The 20,761-nt window shown below is 32.3% G+C and overlaps 1 protein-coding gene across 1 annotated transcript; it reads right to left on the reverse strand.

Moving 5' to 3' along the window:
* Positions 1-3,605: 3,605 nt before the first annotated feature.
* Positions 3,606-4,568, reverse strand: LOC114083596 (putative olfactory receptor 2B8). Its single transcript, XM_027924875.2, has one exon. It carries the CDS (start codon positions 4,566-4,568, stop codon positions 3,606-3,608), a length of 963 nt encoding a protein of 320 aa, XP_027780676.2.
* Between the last annotated feature and the right edge of the window lie 16,193 nt (positions 4,569-20,761).

The following is a 20,761-nucleotide window of genomic DNA, read 5'->3' on the forward strand; positions in this document are numbered from 1 at the left end:
GTCAGTTTAAATATGTTTTTTTTTTGTAAGTACTTCTTCAAAAACTTAAGATCTACTTTCAGTTAGGATTTTATGTTTTTCCCCCTTGATTTTTAGGGTGTTATTTATCCATTCTGTTTCAGCCATTGATATTATAAGTATTGTAAACATCTTTTTACACCATATGGTTTGCTTTTTTTCTTTCTTAATGTCTTGTGATTAGCAGAAATTTTTGACGTTAATAAAGTCCAATTTGCATGTCAGTTCCTTCTACATGTTATTTATGCATTATCAAAAACAACTTTGTCAGGGGCTGGGGAATATGGCTCAAGTGGTAGTACAGTAGCCTGGCATGCATGCGGCCCGGGTTCGATCCTAAGCACCACATACAAACAAAAGATGTTGTGTCCGCTGAAAAATAAATATTGAAATTCTCTCTCTCTTAAAAAAAAAAAAAAATTGTCAACCCCAATTTCATGATGATATTTTCTAATGTTATTTTTTTTATTTTGCTACTCCATATATATCTATAGTCATATGATAATTTTTTTTGGTACCAGGGATTGAACCCAAGAATGCTTTACCATGGAGCCACATCCCCCTTTTTTATATATTATTTAGAGTTGCTTAGGGCCTTGGTAAATTACTGAGGCTGGCTTTGAACTCCTGATCCTGTGCCTTAGCCTCCTGAGTTGCTGAAATTACAGGTGTGTGCCAGGTGATAATTTTTGAGAGAGAAGTGTCAATATTGATTTTATATGTTTAAGCAATTGACAAAGTATTATTTATTTTCCACACTTCTTTTCACCATTGTGATTTAAAAAAATAGATCCATGTGATTCTTTTTATTTTGTTTCATTATTTTCTATGATTAGCAGATTATACCCAAATAGAATGTCTTATTGTTACCTTGAACTATATAATTGTCTTATTAAAAAATAAAAGGTAAATATTATGACCATTTCAATATATTTAGTAAAAGTCTTTTAAAAATGCCATTTCAACCTAATTGTCTCATCATTTTGTGAATAGTTAAAAATTGTGCTATACATACATGTTAGGGTACTATTAAACCCTGTTAAAAGATGAAATTCTATCATTGTGACATGAGCCTGTGGGATGTAAAGTTAAACAAGAAAGACCAGTTCTTTATAATCTCATTTTATGTAGAATCTAAAAAAAGTTGAATTAATACAAGTGGAGAGCAGAATAATAGTTATCAGTGGCTGGGTAATGGGTGTGGGTAGTACAGTGGGGAAGATTTTGTTGGTCTAAGGATACAAAATTTCAGTTATACATTATGAATAAATTCAAAATGTTTATTGCACATAATGATTATGATAGTTAAGAATATACTGTACACTTGAAATTGCTTAGAGAGCATGTTTTAAATTTTCTCAATATACACAAATGATAAATGTGTGGTAATATATATATGTCAATTAGCTTAATTTTATCATTCCACAATGAACACATATATCAAACATCACATTTATACCATAAATATATACATTTTTATCAATTAAAGATAAATAGATTTTTAAAAAGTAAAAAAAAATGTTTAAAATATACGTAGCATACTAACAATAGAGGGAACTTCCTTAATATGATAAAGGGAACCACTTGTATCTAATAACAGAAAAATCTTGAAAACAAAAATTTTAATGGAAAATTCCCAGAGTTATAATTATTATATATTACCAAGAAATGGCACCAAAATTCATGGTCTGTGCATGCACTTGTGATATTTAAAATTTCACTCCATGCTACTGATACACAGGAAAATCACAGTGGATGCCTAATCAGAATAGTCACTGTTTAGTAGCACTCATTTTTCTGTATTGATTTAATATCAGGTCTCCAAATGGAGATTGAACTCTCCATTTTTTTTTTTAGTTCTGTCTATCCAATAACTCAGCTACCAGTTTAATATTAATATTAACATAAAGTAACTCCTTTCACTTGAACATTAACTTTTATCTTAAGAAAAATAAAATACAGAATACATCAGTGTATTTTAAAAGTTTAAATATGATTACCAAATCTATTACCTATTTCATTAAATAGCAAACACCACATTTGTAGAAATTCTTGTGAAAAGACAGATATTAAAATTTTTCCTTGGAAATAATTGGGACTAGGATTTTTGTACTATTAGAAACATGATTTTTCAATCCCTTTATATCTTCCCCAAATTATAGATACACAAATATGTATGCACACATACTGTTAGAAAAAACACAATAGCATTTTTATTTTCATAGTATTAAAATTTGTGAGGGTTGGATTGAGAAAGAAGAGCTGATTATGTACATATTACTTGAAAAATGATATAAATTTTCATCGTATATTCAAACTGCTCATTTTCTATATTTTGTGAGAGGAATGAGCTCCATATCCACTGCCCAGAAATATCTGGAAAGGGTGTGTATATCACATTCATAAAACGATCTATTGCATTACAATCTTTGAGAGTGGATGCTCTTTTCCACTTCTTCTATTGTAACCTCACCTAGATGAACATTCATTCTGTTTTTTTCCTTCTATTTCCTATGTGTACACAACAACCTATAAAAGAAGATAACAAAGTAAGTGATACAAACATAATGAGATACATTGCTAATAGGAATGTTCTTTTAGATATTTGGACCATTTTCAGAGTGCATACAGGAGACTCTTAATTGTGTCAAGTCCAAACACCTTTATCAAAATACAGACCATTCATTCACCAACAAATACATAATAGAGTCCTTAAAATGAGGTATCAAGGATATCTGCCCCATGTACAGGGAAAAACTCAGAAGCTATTGGATTTCTTGCCACTAAGTTTGGAGAAAAAAAATAATTATTCCATATCAATTTGGCCTGCTAAGAATAGCTATGATAATGCTGATCAAAAATGTTTGAACACCAAGAATCAAATACACACTGATTTGGCAGCAAGATGTCTCTCAGATCAATAGGCCATTGCTGAAATATGTACATATACTTGTGTTCTTCATGTTTTAACCATGAAGAAAAACTTCTGTAAACTGAGATATATTGTTAAAGAAATATGCTACAAAAGCTACCAGATACATGAAAAATGAGTTGGAAGCATTGTACAGAGTTATTATGTGTGTGCCCTTCTTTCTCCAGAACAATGTAGATGACCATAGCATCCACTTGACTCATGGAGAATGTCATCCAAAAGTTGATTAAAATAAAATTAGATATAAAAATATTGTGCTTCCAATAATCTAAAAATATACAAAGAGGAAATGAAGTTTCAGCTTGATTATCGGTACATTACATTGTGGCTTAATTTATTCATTTCAAGCAGTCATCTTCCTGATTTTTTTTAAAAGTCTCAGGATTACTGCCTTTTCCAGTAGTCTTAATGTGTTGTGGGATAAGAAGTTATATGCTTATTAATTGAAAATTTCACCAGAAAAGACAACATATACTAACCAGAAGGTGGCATCTAACATTTGTGAATTTTCATTATTTTTATAGCTCTAATATCTGGGAGAGAATATTCATTCAGCCATCATCAACCACTATTTGGAGGGGTGGTATGAATGATGGCAATTAACAGTAGGTATTGTGGAAGTGTGGAGTGTGAATTGTGAGAAGACTGCATTCTCCTAAGCCATGTTCCACCCTTGTTCTTGTTCTCTCCCTAGTAGCTTGTTTATTGCTCTCTTAACATCCTTATTTCTTAAAGTGTAGATAAGGGGATTGAGCATTGGAGTTATGAGTCCATAGAAGAGTGCAAGAAGCTTGCCCTTCAATTTGGCCGAGTTACTCTTGGGCACCATATATGCATAACCACTAATGGCAGAGCCATAGAACATGATGACCACCAGAAGATGAGACCCACATGTGTTGAAGGCCTTCTTTCGACCTTCAGAAGACTGAATCCTTACTATTGCTCTGAAAATGTTGATGTAAGAGAAAAGAATTAATCCAACAGGAATAACCTTTATGACAATCACAGCTACATACATCTCCACCTCATTGATCCATGTATCCACACATGATAATTGAAGCATGGCAGGTACCTCACAGAAGAAACTCTCTACTCGATATTGGCCACAGCGAGGTAATAAAAAAGTCAACACTGTTTGCACCAAGGAGTTGCTGAAACCTATTATCCAAGTCACTGTTGCTAGTTGTTGGCATAGCCGAGAATGCATGATAACTGTGTAGTGGAGAGGCTGGCAGATAGCTACATATCGATCAAAGGCCATTACTGAGAGAAGTAAACATTCACTAGATCCTAGACCTAGGAAGATGAAAAGTTGAGCTATACATCCCACATAGCTGATGCTTCTTTTGTGATTGTGTATATTTATCAGCATCTCGGGGACTGTGGAAGTTGTATAGCAGAGGTCCAAAAAGGAGATATTAGCCAGAAAGAAATACATGGGGGTGTGGAGTCTGGTGTCAAAGTGGGGCAAGAAAATGATAGCTGAATTTCCAAGAAGGGTCAATATATAGAAGGTAGAGATGATCACAAAAAGAAACATTTCTAGTTTGGGCCATTCAGAGAAACCTACTAGAACAAAGCCACTGAGGTGATGGAAAGTGTTGTTGAATCTTCTCATTGCTGTGGCACTACTTGCTGGAAACATCAAGGGTAGAATTTTGAGATCCTGTTTATTATGTGCTTAGAACTTAAAGTTGGCTTGTGAATCTGCATACAATAGAAAAACTGGAAAGGGGATGTTGAGACAAATAAAATCATTAATGTATTTCTTTTCATTATCTCAGTAAGAAAAATAGCATCAACAGTTCAGTATATCTATATCTTAGCAATTACATTTAATCCATGATTTTTCACATGAAGAGAGGTTTTATAAGAATACACATAGTTTAGATGTATTACAAGATATTTGTTATAAAAGATATTGGAAAGATTGAAGAAAGTGGAAACCTCATAGGAGCTTCATTAAGTCTATTCAATATGTTTTCTAATGTTTTATCTTTTAGTTCAATTTATTTTCTTCTGACATTTGAATGGTTTTGTATTATGGAAGATGAAAATTACTGTCCATCCAAGGCACTGTCAATGAAAGCAAATTATCCTTCCTTCTTAGTGTATTTATCCTTTCTTCTTACTGTAATTAAATTTAAATGGATAAAACTTCAAGGATGTGAGGCAATACACTAATGAAATTAATATATGATGATATTTACCCAAGAAATAATTACATTAGTAGGAGTAAACATGCCTAAGACTAATAGCATAAAATGTTCCACTTACTTTGCTTAGATAAAAAAGCACATCTATATTTAAAAGAAATAATATATTTATATCAAATAACAAAAAACTACAAAAGCAATGGGGATTTCCATAGGTTGTATCAGTATTACATGCTTAGCCATACTTCCAAGTAGAAAAATTCTAAAACTAGGCTCTCTTATAATTAAGCTTCTTTGCCATATAAGTTTCTGTTTTCTGGGAAGTATGCTTACATAATAGATTTTCCATAGGAAAGTGGAAAAGCTCTGAATAATGTATTTAAAAATTCTCTGTTGTTTGTCTTGCATCTGACAATTACCAAATATATTATCATGTGCACACACACATCTGTACATGTACTATCTGTATGTTTCATTTTGCTTACATGTAAAACAATTCAAGTAAGAATGTTTTATTTAAACTTTCAACTATGTAAAATGCATGACATAAAAATAAATATTACTCTTCAACAGTATTAATCATTATTATTCATAAAATGATTCATAATGAAGAGCTTTTATAAGTACTATATATGTATCATTTCCTTTTAATACAATTGTCATTTGTTTTTATGATAAAATCATATGTAATTCTTTTCATTCTTATGGCAGAATTTTGGACATTTCTAAGGAAATCCAATCTATTTTATTATTATTTTATTTTTAATTGGCATAGAATTGTATGTTACATAGAAAAAAGTGATATATATATAAAATTCTGCACTATACTACATATAATAGAATAACTGAATTTAATAACATTTGTATGATCTCAAGTAATTGTCATTTTTTGTGATGAGAACACTACATCAACTCTGTTGGCATTTTTCAAGATTTAAATATATCTTTATTAATTGTAGTCACCATGTTATACAATAGATCTCTTGGATTTATTGCTCCTACCTAACTGAAATTTTGTATCTTTGAACATCATCTCTCCAATCCCTTCCCTCAACTGCTCCAGCTCTTGGTAATTTCGATTTTGTTCTGTAGTTCTATGCGATCAACTCTTTCAGATGGAACATATGAGAACATGTATTTGTCTCTAAGTGCCTTTCCCATTTCATTTAATCCACATAAATTCATTAGTCGGGCTGGGGATGTGGCTCAAGAGGTAGTGCGCTCACCTGGCATGCATGCGGCCCAGGTTCGATCCTCAGCACCATATACAAAGATGTTGTGTCCGCCGAAAACTGAAGAATAAATATTAAAATTCTCATTCTAAATAAATAAATAAATAAATTCATTAGTCATATCCATTTTATAGACAATAATGCTGAATTTCAGAAAGGTTAAATAACTTGCCTTGCAATGGTATAGGTAGTAAGTGGCATAACAAGCCTACTCTTGGTCTGCCTCAATTAAAATCCTGTGCTTTTAACTACTATTGTATGTAGCCACCAGGATGAATGGACAAAACTGCACTGTGTGAATATTTAAACAAGCATTTAGTAACATTTTATTTAAACCTTGGATATTATATGGTAAAATGATGGATAAAATGGATCACCTCCATTTTATCTGCATGCCTGAATTTAAGGTCACTATTTTAAGGAGATGAGAAAGTACACTAAGCAAAATAGAATGTTATCTTGGACAGAACAGTAAGCTGGCTTACTTCACATCACAATAAAATCATAAAGTCAAATGATAAGTAAAAATGTTAGGAATAATGAGACACTTTAACATAATTTAGAAATAATTACTATTCTGCAATTCAATTATTAAAAAACCTTAGTTCATAAAATGAACAGTTACCAAAGGCACAATATCAAAAAATTATTATATAAATAAGATATTTTATAACAAAGTTTGAAACATCAGCAAAAATAGTAAGTGTAAAGAAATTCCAATTTTAATATTATAATTTATCTTGAAATTTCTCTTAAATAAGTTATTTTCATATATAATCAGATGCATATAATTACTCACCTTCTAGGAGATGCACAATTGGTATATTAATGAAAGTGAGAATAATTAATATTATTTCAGAATAAAGAATACTGAATATATTTTGTTTTATCTATTTATTTTTGTGTCACTAAAATTAATTTTAAATATGTATTACTTTTTCATGATCCTCATAATATTACATAAAATAGGCATAGTATAAAATATAAAGTATTTTTCTATTATCATTGAAATATGTATATACAAAGCATAAGAAAATACAGAACAAAAATATTAATTAGAATTATCTCTAGGTTTGAGATTATTAATGATTTTCATTATACAAATGTGTTCTGCTTTTATAAATCTTATTCAGTGACTATTATTTTTATAATGAGTGAATACACATTAGATATTATTAAACAAGAAAGATGCAAAGTACAATATGAGATAAACTTTATGGCAATGGAAAATTTATAACACAAACTCAATACAAGAACTCCAGTTTTTAATTCCATACAGTATAACTGATATTGAGCTTTTTATCTTCCTTCTCAGATCCATGATTAAATCATTCAAGCAGGCAGTTCCTAAAAGGGGAGAGAACAGATATTTCATTTATACCATATTTTATGATATAAATAATCAAAAGTTTTATGTCCTTGGGTAATTCCTTCAAGTAACTATTGTTATGGAGATTCAGCAAACTGGTATAAAACAGCACAGAGATGGATAAAATAAAAAAGGTCTGAATACTAACTATTAAATTTTTGTAAGTGGTTATCTTTTCATAGTGGCTAAAATATTTTCTTCAGGTTAATCATATTAATAGTAAAAATACACAGAATTATTTGACAGCCAGTTTAATTCCTTTATGTTAATATTTTATCTTTCTAAAATGTATGCTCTTCCCTTGTAATGTGTTCATTTGCCATTTATGTTTTCATTCATAGGTGGTAGTTTGGACATTGTAGAACTTCCAGAGAAGATCTCATAAAGGGGATCAAACAATAAAAATATAATCAAAGTTCCTAAGACCAGAATTCACTGAACTCAAAATTTTCTCCACAGCCAGGTATAACTTTCACACCTTCAGAGGCCATTTTCAACTACTAATTTCAGTGAAGCAAGGGAAAAGGAAAGAAAGAGATTTTAATGATGTTTCCTGAAAATGATAAACTTTAGGAATGACTTTTTTATTGTACAGGACTTGATTTCAAAGACTAATCATAATATAGTAAGTCTAAGTTGGAGATATCTTTGAAAAATAATTTTATATCCTTCTTTAAACATCTCACATCAATCATTCAAAGTTTTTTTCATGTTTTCCTTACTAGTTAAATATCTTTATTTTTAATCAAAAAAGGACATAATTGTGAGCAAGATACATAATCAAATTGTACTTGAAATCAAGTACCTGTTCATCTTTTTTTACTGTGCATGGTACTTAACTAAATAACAAACTCATTGAAGCACTCAAAAGGTGCATGTTAGCAAACTTTTTGTCAGCAAACTTGTATTGCCAAAACGAATTTTTAGTGCCTCATAGTCCACTGGTGATTCCTTCCAGATTAAAAGTTAATATATAGCTGGGCAAGGTGGAACACATCTGTAATCCCAACAGCTTGGGAGGCTGAAGCAGGAGAATTGTGAGTTCAATGCCAGCCTCAGCAAAAGAGAGGTGCTAAGCAACTCAGTGAGACCCTGTCTCTAAATAAAATACAAAATAGGGCTGGGGATGTGGCTCAGTGGTTGAGTGCCCCTGAGTTCAATCTTTGGTATCAAAAACAAACAAACAAACAAAAAAGAAGTTACTATATAAAAAACTGTGCATGACTTCTTAGTAAATAGGGACCCATCCACTTGATTATTTAGGTCAGTTTCAAAACTCTAATGTGATTTCTTAATAAATCCACATTAGTTTGAAGGGGAAAAGATTCATTTGTGCTTTAGAATTACTCAGATAATTTCCTCCATTTTTTTAGCTACTCCCATAAGCTATAATTCTAGAAATAAAAACAAAAAATAGCTTGCACAAAGTCAACACCTTATTCACTCATGCTATTCAGATTTAAATAAAGTAAATATCACAACAGACATGGCTGAAATGCAGAAGATGATTAGAAACAATTTTGAAAACTTATACTTCAATAAAATAGAAAATATAAAGAACATCAACAAATTTCTAGAGACATATGACCTACCCAAACTGAATTAGGTCATACACGATTTAAACAGATCAATTTCAAGTCCAGGACCAGATGGATTCCCAGCTAAGTTCCAATTTTTTATTCTTTTATTGTAAAGGAATTATATTCCTGATGAGATTATTTTTGATTCACTTATTTCAGTTTTGCCTCTCTTATGCTGTTGGCTGTAATCTAACTAACCATATGACAAATTGCTATCAAAATTACAGTTCTCTAAGCATACATTTAAGATCTAGAAAAAGCATAACAAATAATAGTAACTTTCCTTCTTTTAGAACTGTGGTCTTTCATTCTCTAAAAGAAGCATCTCTGAGGTTCTGTCATGTTCCTTACCTCTTAGTTTTGCTACATTTTTTCACTTTAAGGTCATGATTCACTTTCTGCAGTTCTGATGGGTTTAACTTTCTTTGTATATAAACCCTACCAAAATATTGACTTGTCTTTTATACCATATTTGAAATTATGCATAGATACCCAGAATATCTTTTTTAAAAAAAATCCTTACAAAATAGAGTGACTTTAGGATGGGGTGTGCTAGAAATTTTGACCTTGGGGAGCCAAACTCCCAGTTTCAATTAAGGAGAAATCATGGAAATAGTATCTGAGCCATAGGGGAAAATATGAAAAATCACATCATGAAATACTTGTAAAGCAAATAAATTTTATATAATACAAAAATGTGGAATTATAAAAAGTCATTAATATAAAAGCATTTGCCATTTCTTCCTATAGAATAAATGTCAATGTTAACCTTTTTTTCAGGCCAATATCTGATTTACAGAAAAATCATTTCTTGAAAACCCTATCCCTAACACACTTCTCTGTTCCCTTTATCACTGGTCACACATATTTTTCAAATACAATTACAGTTCTGCCTCTCAACTTTCTGGTTTTCAATTATAGTACAAATACTGCCCAATTACATGTGGTCTTAATATAAATTTAAATAAGTCTAATATCTGGTAGTACATGTCCTATAGATTGAATAATTCCTTTTAGTTTGTGCTGTTTGTATTTATTTATGAGCTTTAAGAACATCCTAATAATTAAAAAAAAAAAAAAAAAAAACTACTGGATTTTTTATTTGGATGGTTCTCCCAGTGGGAAATATCTTCGCCAGCTTCTAAATCTGAGCTAGTTCACATATTTGAATACTTTCTATTGAAAAAAAAAAGAATGAGTCACTTAAAAACAAAATTATCCTACAGTACTACATTAAATCTCTTCAGTGGAAATTCTTACAATGTTCCTTTAAAAATCTAGGGCCACTTACTGGTAAAACTTTTCACTGAAGAAAGGGAATAAAATACATGCATTGATTATTATCAATATCAAAGATAGCTGAGTAGAGGAAAGCTGCACTTTCTACTTTACCTGAAGCTTGGGAGTCAAGCTGTGGGAGTACTACTTTTCAGTGAGGTGGATAACAATAAATTCATGGAAATTCAATATTGAACAGTGAGAGGATTATAAAGACCCAGAAACTTGAGTGCTTTGAACTTAAGACAACAATGAGTATACTGGTGCCAATCCAGCATGGCAACATTGCCAGTTAACTACAGAAGTAAAGTGTAACAAACAGGAACAGAAAAACACAATGGATAAATTTGATATTCCAAAACCCTAAAACAGTAAAGCAGTCTAAAATTAGCTGAATTATAGCCTGCACACTGAGCTGGTCTTGCTCCATATTTCCCAAATGAAAAATGTAGAGCTGAGTTGGGAGTCATCATTAATAGGCCACACTGAAGTTTTCTGCTGTGGAACCAAAATTTCATAGCAAATGTTGGCATACTTTCCTGACAAACTCTTGTAGTGTGGTCTAGGGTATACTTGGTAGAGTTCACTAGGAAACTGGCAAAAATGCCCCCTAGAACAAAGAAACCCACAGATATTGAAGCAAGTGATGTTCTAAAGAGACTATAAAATTGATTATTGAAATGATCAATACACTAGAAGAATATCTAAATAATAAGTCAATAAGGCAGCTGAAGGTGATCAAAGACCATTCCAATAAAGACATAAAGATTCTAAAAGAAAATAATCTAATTCCTGGAAATAAAAAGCTACAATAAATCAAATTAAAAATTCACTTGAAAGTATTATAAACAGATTAGATTGCCTAGAAAGCAGTACTTCAGGCCTGAAAAACAGGGTATATAAATTTGAACACTTTGTATGTAACAAAGATACAAATAAAATATTAATATCAAATATACAAGAACTCTGGGACAAGATTAAGAGACCAAACTTAAGAGTTATTGGGATTAAAAATGCCATGGAGGTACAGCTTACTGGCATTAAGAACATTTTTAGTGAAATAAAGCAGAATAATTTCCAAACTTTAGGAATGAGAATTACATCCACATACCAGAGGCATATAGAACACTGAAAGACAAGATTAAAAAAGAAACTCTGTAAAACACATCATAATAAAAATGCCTAACACAGAGAATAAAGATTAGTATCAAAAGCCACAAGACAAAAAAAGGGACAAGTTTACTTAAGACTTTTCATCTCAAACTCTAAAATCCAAGGGGGTGTGGAATGAGATAATTTAAATTCTGATAGAAAAAATGGACAACAAAGATTGCTATATACAGCAAAAATAAAAACTTCACAAGATAAAGAATAAGTGAAAGAATTCATGACTATTAATCCAGCACTGCAGAAAATATTTTAAGAAATGCTACTCATTGGAGACCTCAAGAACAAACCCCAGACTCCTGAGTGAATGAAATGCAGTAAAATAGATCATAACCATTGTGAGTTCAAAGCCAGCTTCAGCAAAAGTGAGGTGCTAAGTAACTCAGTGAGATCCCATCTAATTAAAATACTAAATAGGGATGGGGATTTGGCTCAGTGGTTGAGTGCCCCTGAGTTCAATCCTGGTACAAAAAAAAAATGACAGACAAAGAAAATTGAGACTTAACTAAATACATAAAATAAATAAAATGACAGGAAATAAAAAAGTAATTTTTCATAATAACCCTGAATGTAAATGATCTCACCTCTCTAATTAAAAGACACAGGCTGGCAATATGGATTAAAAAACAATTTCAAATATGTGTTGTTTGTAGAGACTTATCTTATAGGCAAAGACTGCCATAGGCTGAAAGTAAAGTGGAAGGGTAAGCTTTATTCAAGAAAGCAGACTTCAAGCTAAGACAAAGAAGGTCACTTCATATTAATAAAAGGAACAATCCAACAAGAAGACATAATGATAATAAATATTTATGCCCTAAATTTTGATGCACCTAATTATATAAAGAGGTTTCTTCTTGACATTAAGTTTCAGATAGACCCCAATGCATTGATACTGGGTGATTTTTAACACAACTCTCTCACCAACAAGTCATTCATATATAAAACATAAAAAATCAATAAATACACTTCTGACCTAAATAATACTATGTATTATATGGACCTAATAGACATCTATACAATATTTCATTCTACAACAGTTGAATTCATTTTCCCTTCAGCAGTTCATAGAATCCTCTCTAAAAAAAGACCATATTTTAGGCCACAAAGCAAATCTTAGCAAACACAAAATATCAGATCCTAATGGAATAAAATCAGAAAGCAACATCATGAAATATAGAAACCACACAAACACATGGAGTTTGAACAATACTCTTTTCAATGAGGATTGGACCAAAGAAAAATGAGAGGAGAAATAGAAAAAATCCCAGAATCAAACAAGGACATTGATAAAATGTATCAAAACCTAAGAGGAAAACTCATAACTTTAAGTGTTTACATTAAAAAGGAAAATTTCCAAATAAATAATCAAATGGTACATCTAAAGGCACTAGATAATGAGGAAGAAATTAATTCCAAAACCATTAGAAGACAGGGAATAATCCATATCAGAGCTGAAATCAATAAAATAGAGACTGAAAAATACAAAATATCAGTGTAAAAAAGGACTTATTCTTTGAAAAGTAAACATGATTGATAAGCCCTTAGTCAGACTAGTTAGAGGAATTAGACAGAAATCCAAATGCACAGAATTAGGGATGGAAAAGGATATTCTTAAGGTTTAAACATATTGTTCTTCAAAAGTTCCCATATTAATTCAAGAATGTTTGGAAGTAAAATGACTGGATTGTGAAAGCTGTAATCTAATTAGTCCATCCTATTTACATTGGGCATTACCAGTAGGCAGATGGGGAATGGGTGGAGAAGGAAGTGGGTAACTGAGGTTCTGCCCTGCCAGGATTCATCTTCTTTGTGGCTTCTTCTTCTCTTCTTTTTCTCTCTCTCTTTCTGCTGCCTGGATGCCAGGAGGGGAGATGTTTCCCTCTACCATGACCTTCCAGCACAATATGCTACCTCACCTTGGAGCCAGGGAAATGGACTTGACTGACAATGAACTAAATTTCTTGAACTATGAGCCAAAATAAAATTTTTCTTCTCTTAAGTTGTTATGGACCGGTAGTTTGGACAGCAACTCAAAGCTAAATAACACAGATACACCACCACAAACATTTTTAGAACCCAAGGGAACACTAGGAACTATTTTGGAAACTATATTCCAATAAATTAGAAAATCTAGAAGATAGTGCCAAACTCCTAGACATATGTAACCTAACCAAGTTGAACCAAGAGAATCTGGAAAACCTAAACATACCAATGGCAAGCATTGAGATTAAAGCAATAATAAAAAGCATTCCAACAAAGAAGAGCACAGAAACAGAAGATTCTCAACTGAGTTCTTCCATATATTTAAAGAATGAATATCAATCTAATCTGCCTCAAGTAATTTTATGAAATAGAAAAGGAGCAAACACTCCCAAATTCATCCTATGAAGCTCATATCACACTGATAACAAAACCAGGTAAAGAAACACATCAAGAAGGCTACAGACAAATATCCTTCACTAACACAGATATAAAAATTGCTAATAAATATTAGCAATTGGCATTTATTTTTTTAAATTTTGAGGTACTAGGGATTTAATCAAAGGGTTCTTTGCCAATGAGGTATGTTTCCAGCTCCATCTTGGTAAATTTCTGAGGCTGTTTTTGACCTTGTGGTCCTCTTGCCTCAGCCTCCACATTATTGGGATTACAGATTTGTGCCGCTACTCACAGACATAAATCCACATTTAAAAACATATAAAGAAGATTGTTCACTATGATCAAGTTGGATCCATCCCAAAGATGCAGAATTAGTTTAACATGCAGAAATTAATAAGTGTAATCCATCACATAAGTAGAACTGAGGACAAAAATTACATAATCACCTCAATAGGTTAAAAAAATGGCCTTCAGCCAAATTCAGCACATTTTAATGTTAAAAACTCTAAAGAAACTAAAACTAGAAAGAACTTACCTTCACATTATTAAGGCTGTATACAAGACACCAAAAGCCAACATTATGCTGAACAGAGAAAAAGTGAAAGCATTTTCTCTCAAATCAGGAACAAGACAAGGATGTCCAGTCTCACCAACCCTATAAATATAATTCTGAAGACTGTAGCTAAAGCAATCAATCAAGATAAGGAAATTAAAGGATACAAATAGGAGAGGAAGAAATCTAACTATCTGTATTTGGTGATGAGATGATCTTATATTTAGAAGACACCCCAAAATAATATCACCAGGAGAATTCTAGATCTTATAAATTTAGCAAAGTATCAGGGTGTGAAATCAACATACAAAAATAAATGCTTTCTTATATTCCAATATAAGAGTATATTAGAGTATAATTTAATCTGCTGAAAAAGAAGCCAGGAAAACAATTCCCTTGACACCAATCTCAAAACAAAAGAAAACAAAACAAACAAACAAACAAAGAAACAATTCAGCAACAACAAAAACCTAAAATCCTCAGGAATAAATCTATGTAATTACAATGAAAACTGTGAAACTTTGAAGAAAATAATAATAATAATATTAATAATAATAATAATAATAATAATAATAATAATAATAATAATAATAAAAACCTTAGAAGATTGTAAGCCTTCCCATATTCTTGGATAAACATAATTAATATTGTTAATGTAGCCATATTACCAAAAGTAATCTAAAGAATCAATGTGATGTCCATCAAATTATCAATTATGTTCTTTCTTCATAAAACTGGAAAAAAAGTCCTAAAGTTTGTATGAAAAAATACAAAACCCAGAGTAGCCAAAGTAATAGTCAGTAATAAAAGTGATACTGGAGGCATCAAAATACCTGATCTCAAATTATACTACAGAGTTATAGTAACAAAAAGAAAGCAAAGTACTGGTATGAAAAATAGACAGGAAGACCAATTGAATAAAATAAAAGACACAGACATAAATTCACATAGACAAAGTCATCTTATCACTGACAAAGTTGTCAAAAATACATTTTGGGGAAAAGTTTTTTTTTTTTTTTTTTAACATATGGTTCTAGGTAAACTGGATGACCATATGTAGGAGAATGAAACTAGATTCCTATTTCTCACTCTGTACAAAAACCAACTCAAAGTAGATTAAAGAATTAGGAATTTGACCAGAAACAGGTAAATTGTTTTGGGAAAACATAGGGTGGATGCTCCAACATATTTGCCCAAATACCATCTTTCTTAATAAGACTACTAAAACTCAAGAATTAAACAAGAATCAGAAAGTTGGTATCATCACATTAAAAAGTTTCTGCACAATGCTGGAACCCAGGCCCCAACCCAGGACTGCCCCTGACAAGCCTGTAGGAGCCTAGGCCCAGGTTAGATCCAGGTCTACCCGACCACTGGCAGACCCATGCCAACCCTGTAGGAGCCCAGGCCTTGATCTAGGACCCCTCTGGCTGACCTGCCAACCTATGCTGGATCTAAGTCCAGGCCTAGTACCACTCCTGTTGATCTGCAACCTATGCAGGATCCAGACCCAGACCTAGAATCTTCCCCCGCCACCAGTGTGGGAGCGCAAGCCCAGGTTAGGTCCAAGACAACTTCTGTCAACAAGTAGACCCATGCTGGAGACCAGGCCCAGACCTCAGATCACCCAAAGCCAGTGTAAGGCCCACCCTTTCAGCCCCATCTCTGAAAGAAGTTACATCCATTTTGGAACACCCCCACTGCTATCTCAAGTTACCTCTGCTATTGCTGCCACCACCTATAGTTTCAGTAACATCCATCCTGGGAAACCAGCAGGATCTGGAAGGCCAACAGCAAGATGAGGTACAGATAATCTGAATGTATACTAGAAGATTATAGGGAAGAAACTGTAATACCTCAGATCTGCACTGCAAAAAAAGAAGACACATAGACAACATTAAAAAAAATTAAAAAAGGGAAGAAAGTACTCCAAACAAACCAGGATACTACAATAACAGAACCCATAAACAGAACAGTTGATGAAATGTCAGAGAAGGAGTTCAGAATATACATAATTAAAATAATCTGTGGATTATAGAATGACCTAAATGAGCAAATATAGGTCAAAATTGATCACTTCAACAAAGAAATAAGACAGCAAACACAGGCAACCATTGATCTCGCCAATAAAGATATAAGGGAAGAAATATATGTAGCAAAAGTTTACTTCAAAAAAGAGATAGAGATTCTGAAAAAAAAAATCAGAAATCCTTGAAATGAAGGAAACAAAAAAACAAATAAAAAACTCAATAGAAAGCATCACCAACACACTAGATCACTTGGAAGACAGAACATTAGATGTCATGAGCCATCTGTGGGCTGGGTGTGGACTATGTTGCACATAGTAGCCTTCTGAGGGGATAGGTCTGGCACTGTGAACTTCCTGGGGCACTCCCCACAGTGATTGACCACCAAATGCAGGTGAACTTCCCCCTTAAGCTCTGCCTAAGATCCCACACAGCACCTGAGATGGCTGTGACCTGCCAAGATGTCAATTACCTTGCTAACTGAAAGACATCATAAGGCAAGACTCTGCCCTTGAAACCATACCTCTGGGGCTGGGGATGTGGCTAAAGTGATAGTGCGCTTGCCTGGCATGTGCAGGGCACTGGGTTTGATCCTCAGCACCAACTAAAAATAAAGATGTTGTGTACACCAAAAGCTAAAAAATAAATATTTTTAAAAATTATCTCTCTCTCTCTCTCTCTCTCTCTCTCTCTCTCTCTCTCTCTCTCTTCAAAACAACAACAACAACAACAACAACAACAAAAAACTGTACCCCTGCCTTTAAGGTACCTCCTTAAATAAACCACTGGAGCCATTTTGTCTTTGTCTAGTTTAAGAACTCTAGATCTATCAAGGGCTTTGTTTTGTAAATATATTTCTGAGTGTTTGTGTATTATTATTTGTGATATTAAGATTTAGGGTGGCTTAATTATTTGAGGTATTAATATATAGTGTGGCTACTTAGTGTGGCTTGGATTCCTCTGGGCAGAAGAAACCCCCAATGAGACAATGGCCATCTTCCCCATGAAGATCAGAGAATAAAGACAAGGTGTACAATCTGGAAAATAAGGTTGACCACACATTGAAGATGGTAAGAAACCATGAACAGAACATCCAAGAATTATGAGATAGCATTAAAAGACCAAATCTAAGATTTATTGGGATAGAGGAAGGCACAGAGATACAAACCAAAGGAATTCACAATCTCTTCAATGAGATAATGTCAGAAAATTTCCCAAACATGAAGAATGAATTGGAAAATCAAATACAAGAGGCTTACTGCACACCAAATGTATAAAATTACAATAGTTGGATATCAAGGCAAATTATGAAAATGCCTGACATACAGAATAAGGATAGAGTCTCAAAGGCTGCAAGAGAGAGAAATCATATGACATAGCAGGAAAGCAATTTGTATCTAAGCACATTTTTGAATCCAGACTCTCAAAGCCAGAAGACCCTGGAACAATATATACCAAGCTCTGAAAGAAAATGTATGTCAACAAAGAATCTTATATCCAGAAAAATTAAGCTTCAGATTTGAGGACAAAATAAAAGCTGTCATAATAAACAAAAGTTAAAATAATTTTCAGTGAGAAAGACTTCATTACAGAGTACCTCAGTAAAATGTTCCAGGAGGAGGAAATTAAAAACAACAATGAAAATCAGCAAAGACAGGAATTACACTAAAGAAAAGGTCAATCAAAGGAGAAACAAAATCAAGTTAAAAACCAAAAATAAACCAAGATATCTGGGAATACAAATCACATTTCAATAATAACCCAAAATGTGAATGGCCTAAACTCATCAATTAAAAGACATAGACTGACAGGTTGGAATATTAAAAAAAGAAGACTCAACAATATGTTGTCTTTAAGTGACTAATCTCACAGGAAAGGACATCCATAGACTGAAGGTAAAAGGGTGGGGAAAAAAATGTACCACTCACATGGGCTACGTAAACAATGAGGGGTTTTCATCCTCATATTGGATAAAGTGGACTTCAAACCAAAGCTAGTGAAAGGGGATAAAGCTTTTTCAAATACAAGAACCAAATAGACTACAACACAATAATACTGGGTGACTTTAATACACTTCTCTCACCACTGGATACATCTTCTAAACAAAAACTAAAGAAATGAATTATAGAACTCAAGAATACAAACAATAATTTGGACTTAACAGACAAATATGGAAGATTCCATCCATCAATGACCAAATACCCTTTCTTCTCAGCAGCACATAGATCCTTGTCCAAAATAGGCCATATGTTATGCCACAAAGCAAGTCTTAACAAACACAAAAAACAATAGAGACACTATCCTGCATTCTATCTGACCAGAATGTAATTAAATTAGAAATCAATGATATAATTAAAAAGTCAAGTTACTCCAACACCTGGAGACTAAATAATATGCTATTGAATGATGCATGGATAACAGAAGACATCAGGGAAGAGATAAAAAAAATTCTTAGAGATAAATGAGGACTCTGATACAACTTATCAAAATCTATGGTATACTATGAAGGCAGTGTAAGAGGAAAGTTCATTGCATTAAACTCATTCATTAAAATAAGAAAAAGTCAAAAAATAAATGACCTGACATTATATCTCAAAGCCCTAGAAAAAGAAGTACAAACTAACACTAAAAGTCGTAGAAGACAGGAAATAAAATCAGGGCAGAAATCAAACCCTAAACAACCCTAATAAAAAGAAGGAGGGAGAAAACTTAAATTACTAAAATTTGTGGTGAAAAAGGAAATATCATGACAGACTATTGAAATATAGAAGACAATTAGAAACTATTTTGAACATTTATACTCCAGTAAAATAGAAAACCTTGAAGACACTCACAAATTTCTAGAGGCACATTATTAACCCAAACTGAGTCAAGAGGATTTAAACAGATCAATTTAAACAGATCAATTTCAACAAAGTAAATAAAAGACACCATCAAAAGCCTACCAACCAAGAAAAGTCTGGGACCAGATGGATTCACATCTGAGTTCTACAAGATCTATAAAAAAGAATTAATACCAATACTTCCCAAATTATTCCATGAAATAGAAAGGGAAGAAACTTTTCAAACTTATTCTACAAAGCTCGTATCATCTTGATACCATTAAGAAAAACATTTTAGACCAATATCTCTGATGAACATTAATACAGAAATTCTCAGTAAAATTCTGGCAAATTGTGTACAAAAACATGATAAAAAACAGTACTCAATGATCAAGTGGGGTTCGTTCCAGTGATGCAAGGTTGGTTCACCATATGGAAATCAACAAATATAATCCATCACATCAATAGACTTAAACATAAGAATCATGATTATATCAATTGATGCAGAGAAAGTATTTGACAAAATATAGGACCTTTTTATATTTCAAAACCCTAGAAAAACTAGGAATAGTAGGAACATACCTCAACATTGGAAAAGCTATCTGTCCTAAACCCAAGGCCAACATCATTCTAAATTGAGAAAAATTGGAAGCATCCCCTCTAAAAACTGGAACAAGACACAGATGAACTCTTTCACCACTTTTATTTAGCATAGTTCTTAAAACTCTAGACAGAGCAATTAGACAGATGAAAGAAATTAAAGGGATACAAATAGGAAAAGAAGAACTCAAATTATCATTATTTACTGATGACATGATTCTGTACTTAAAGGATCTAAAAAACTCTACTAGAAAACAAATAACTTAAGAAAAGTAACGGGATATAAAATCAATATCCATAAATCAGTTGCATTTCTATAAATCAGTGATAAATTATCTGAAAAAGAAATTAGGAAAACTACCCCATTCACAATTGCCTCAAAAAAAAAAAAAAAAAAAAAAAAAAAACACAATAAAATATTTTGGAATCAACTTAACAAAAGTGGTGAAAGGCCTCTACAGTAAAAACTACAAAACACTAAAGAAAGAAAAATGAAGATAGAAAGCTCTCCCATGCTCTTGGGTAAGCAAGACTAATATTGTCAAAATGGCCATACTACCCAAAGTGTAAAAGATTTAATTCACTTCCAATTAAAATCCAAGTGTATAGAAATTGAAAAAGCAATCATGAAATTCATTTGGAAAAATA

Source organism: Marmota flaviventris, chromosome 6, assembly GCF_047511675.1.
Source record: "Marmota flaviventris isolate mMarFla1 chromosome 6, mMarFla1.hap1, whole genome shotgun sequence".
Lineage (NCBI taxonomy): Eukaryota > Metazoa > Chordata > Mammalia > Rodentia > Sciuridae > Marmota > Marmota flaviventris.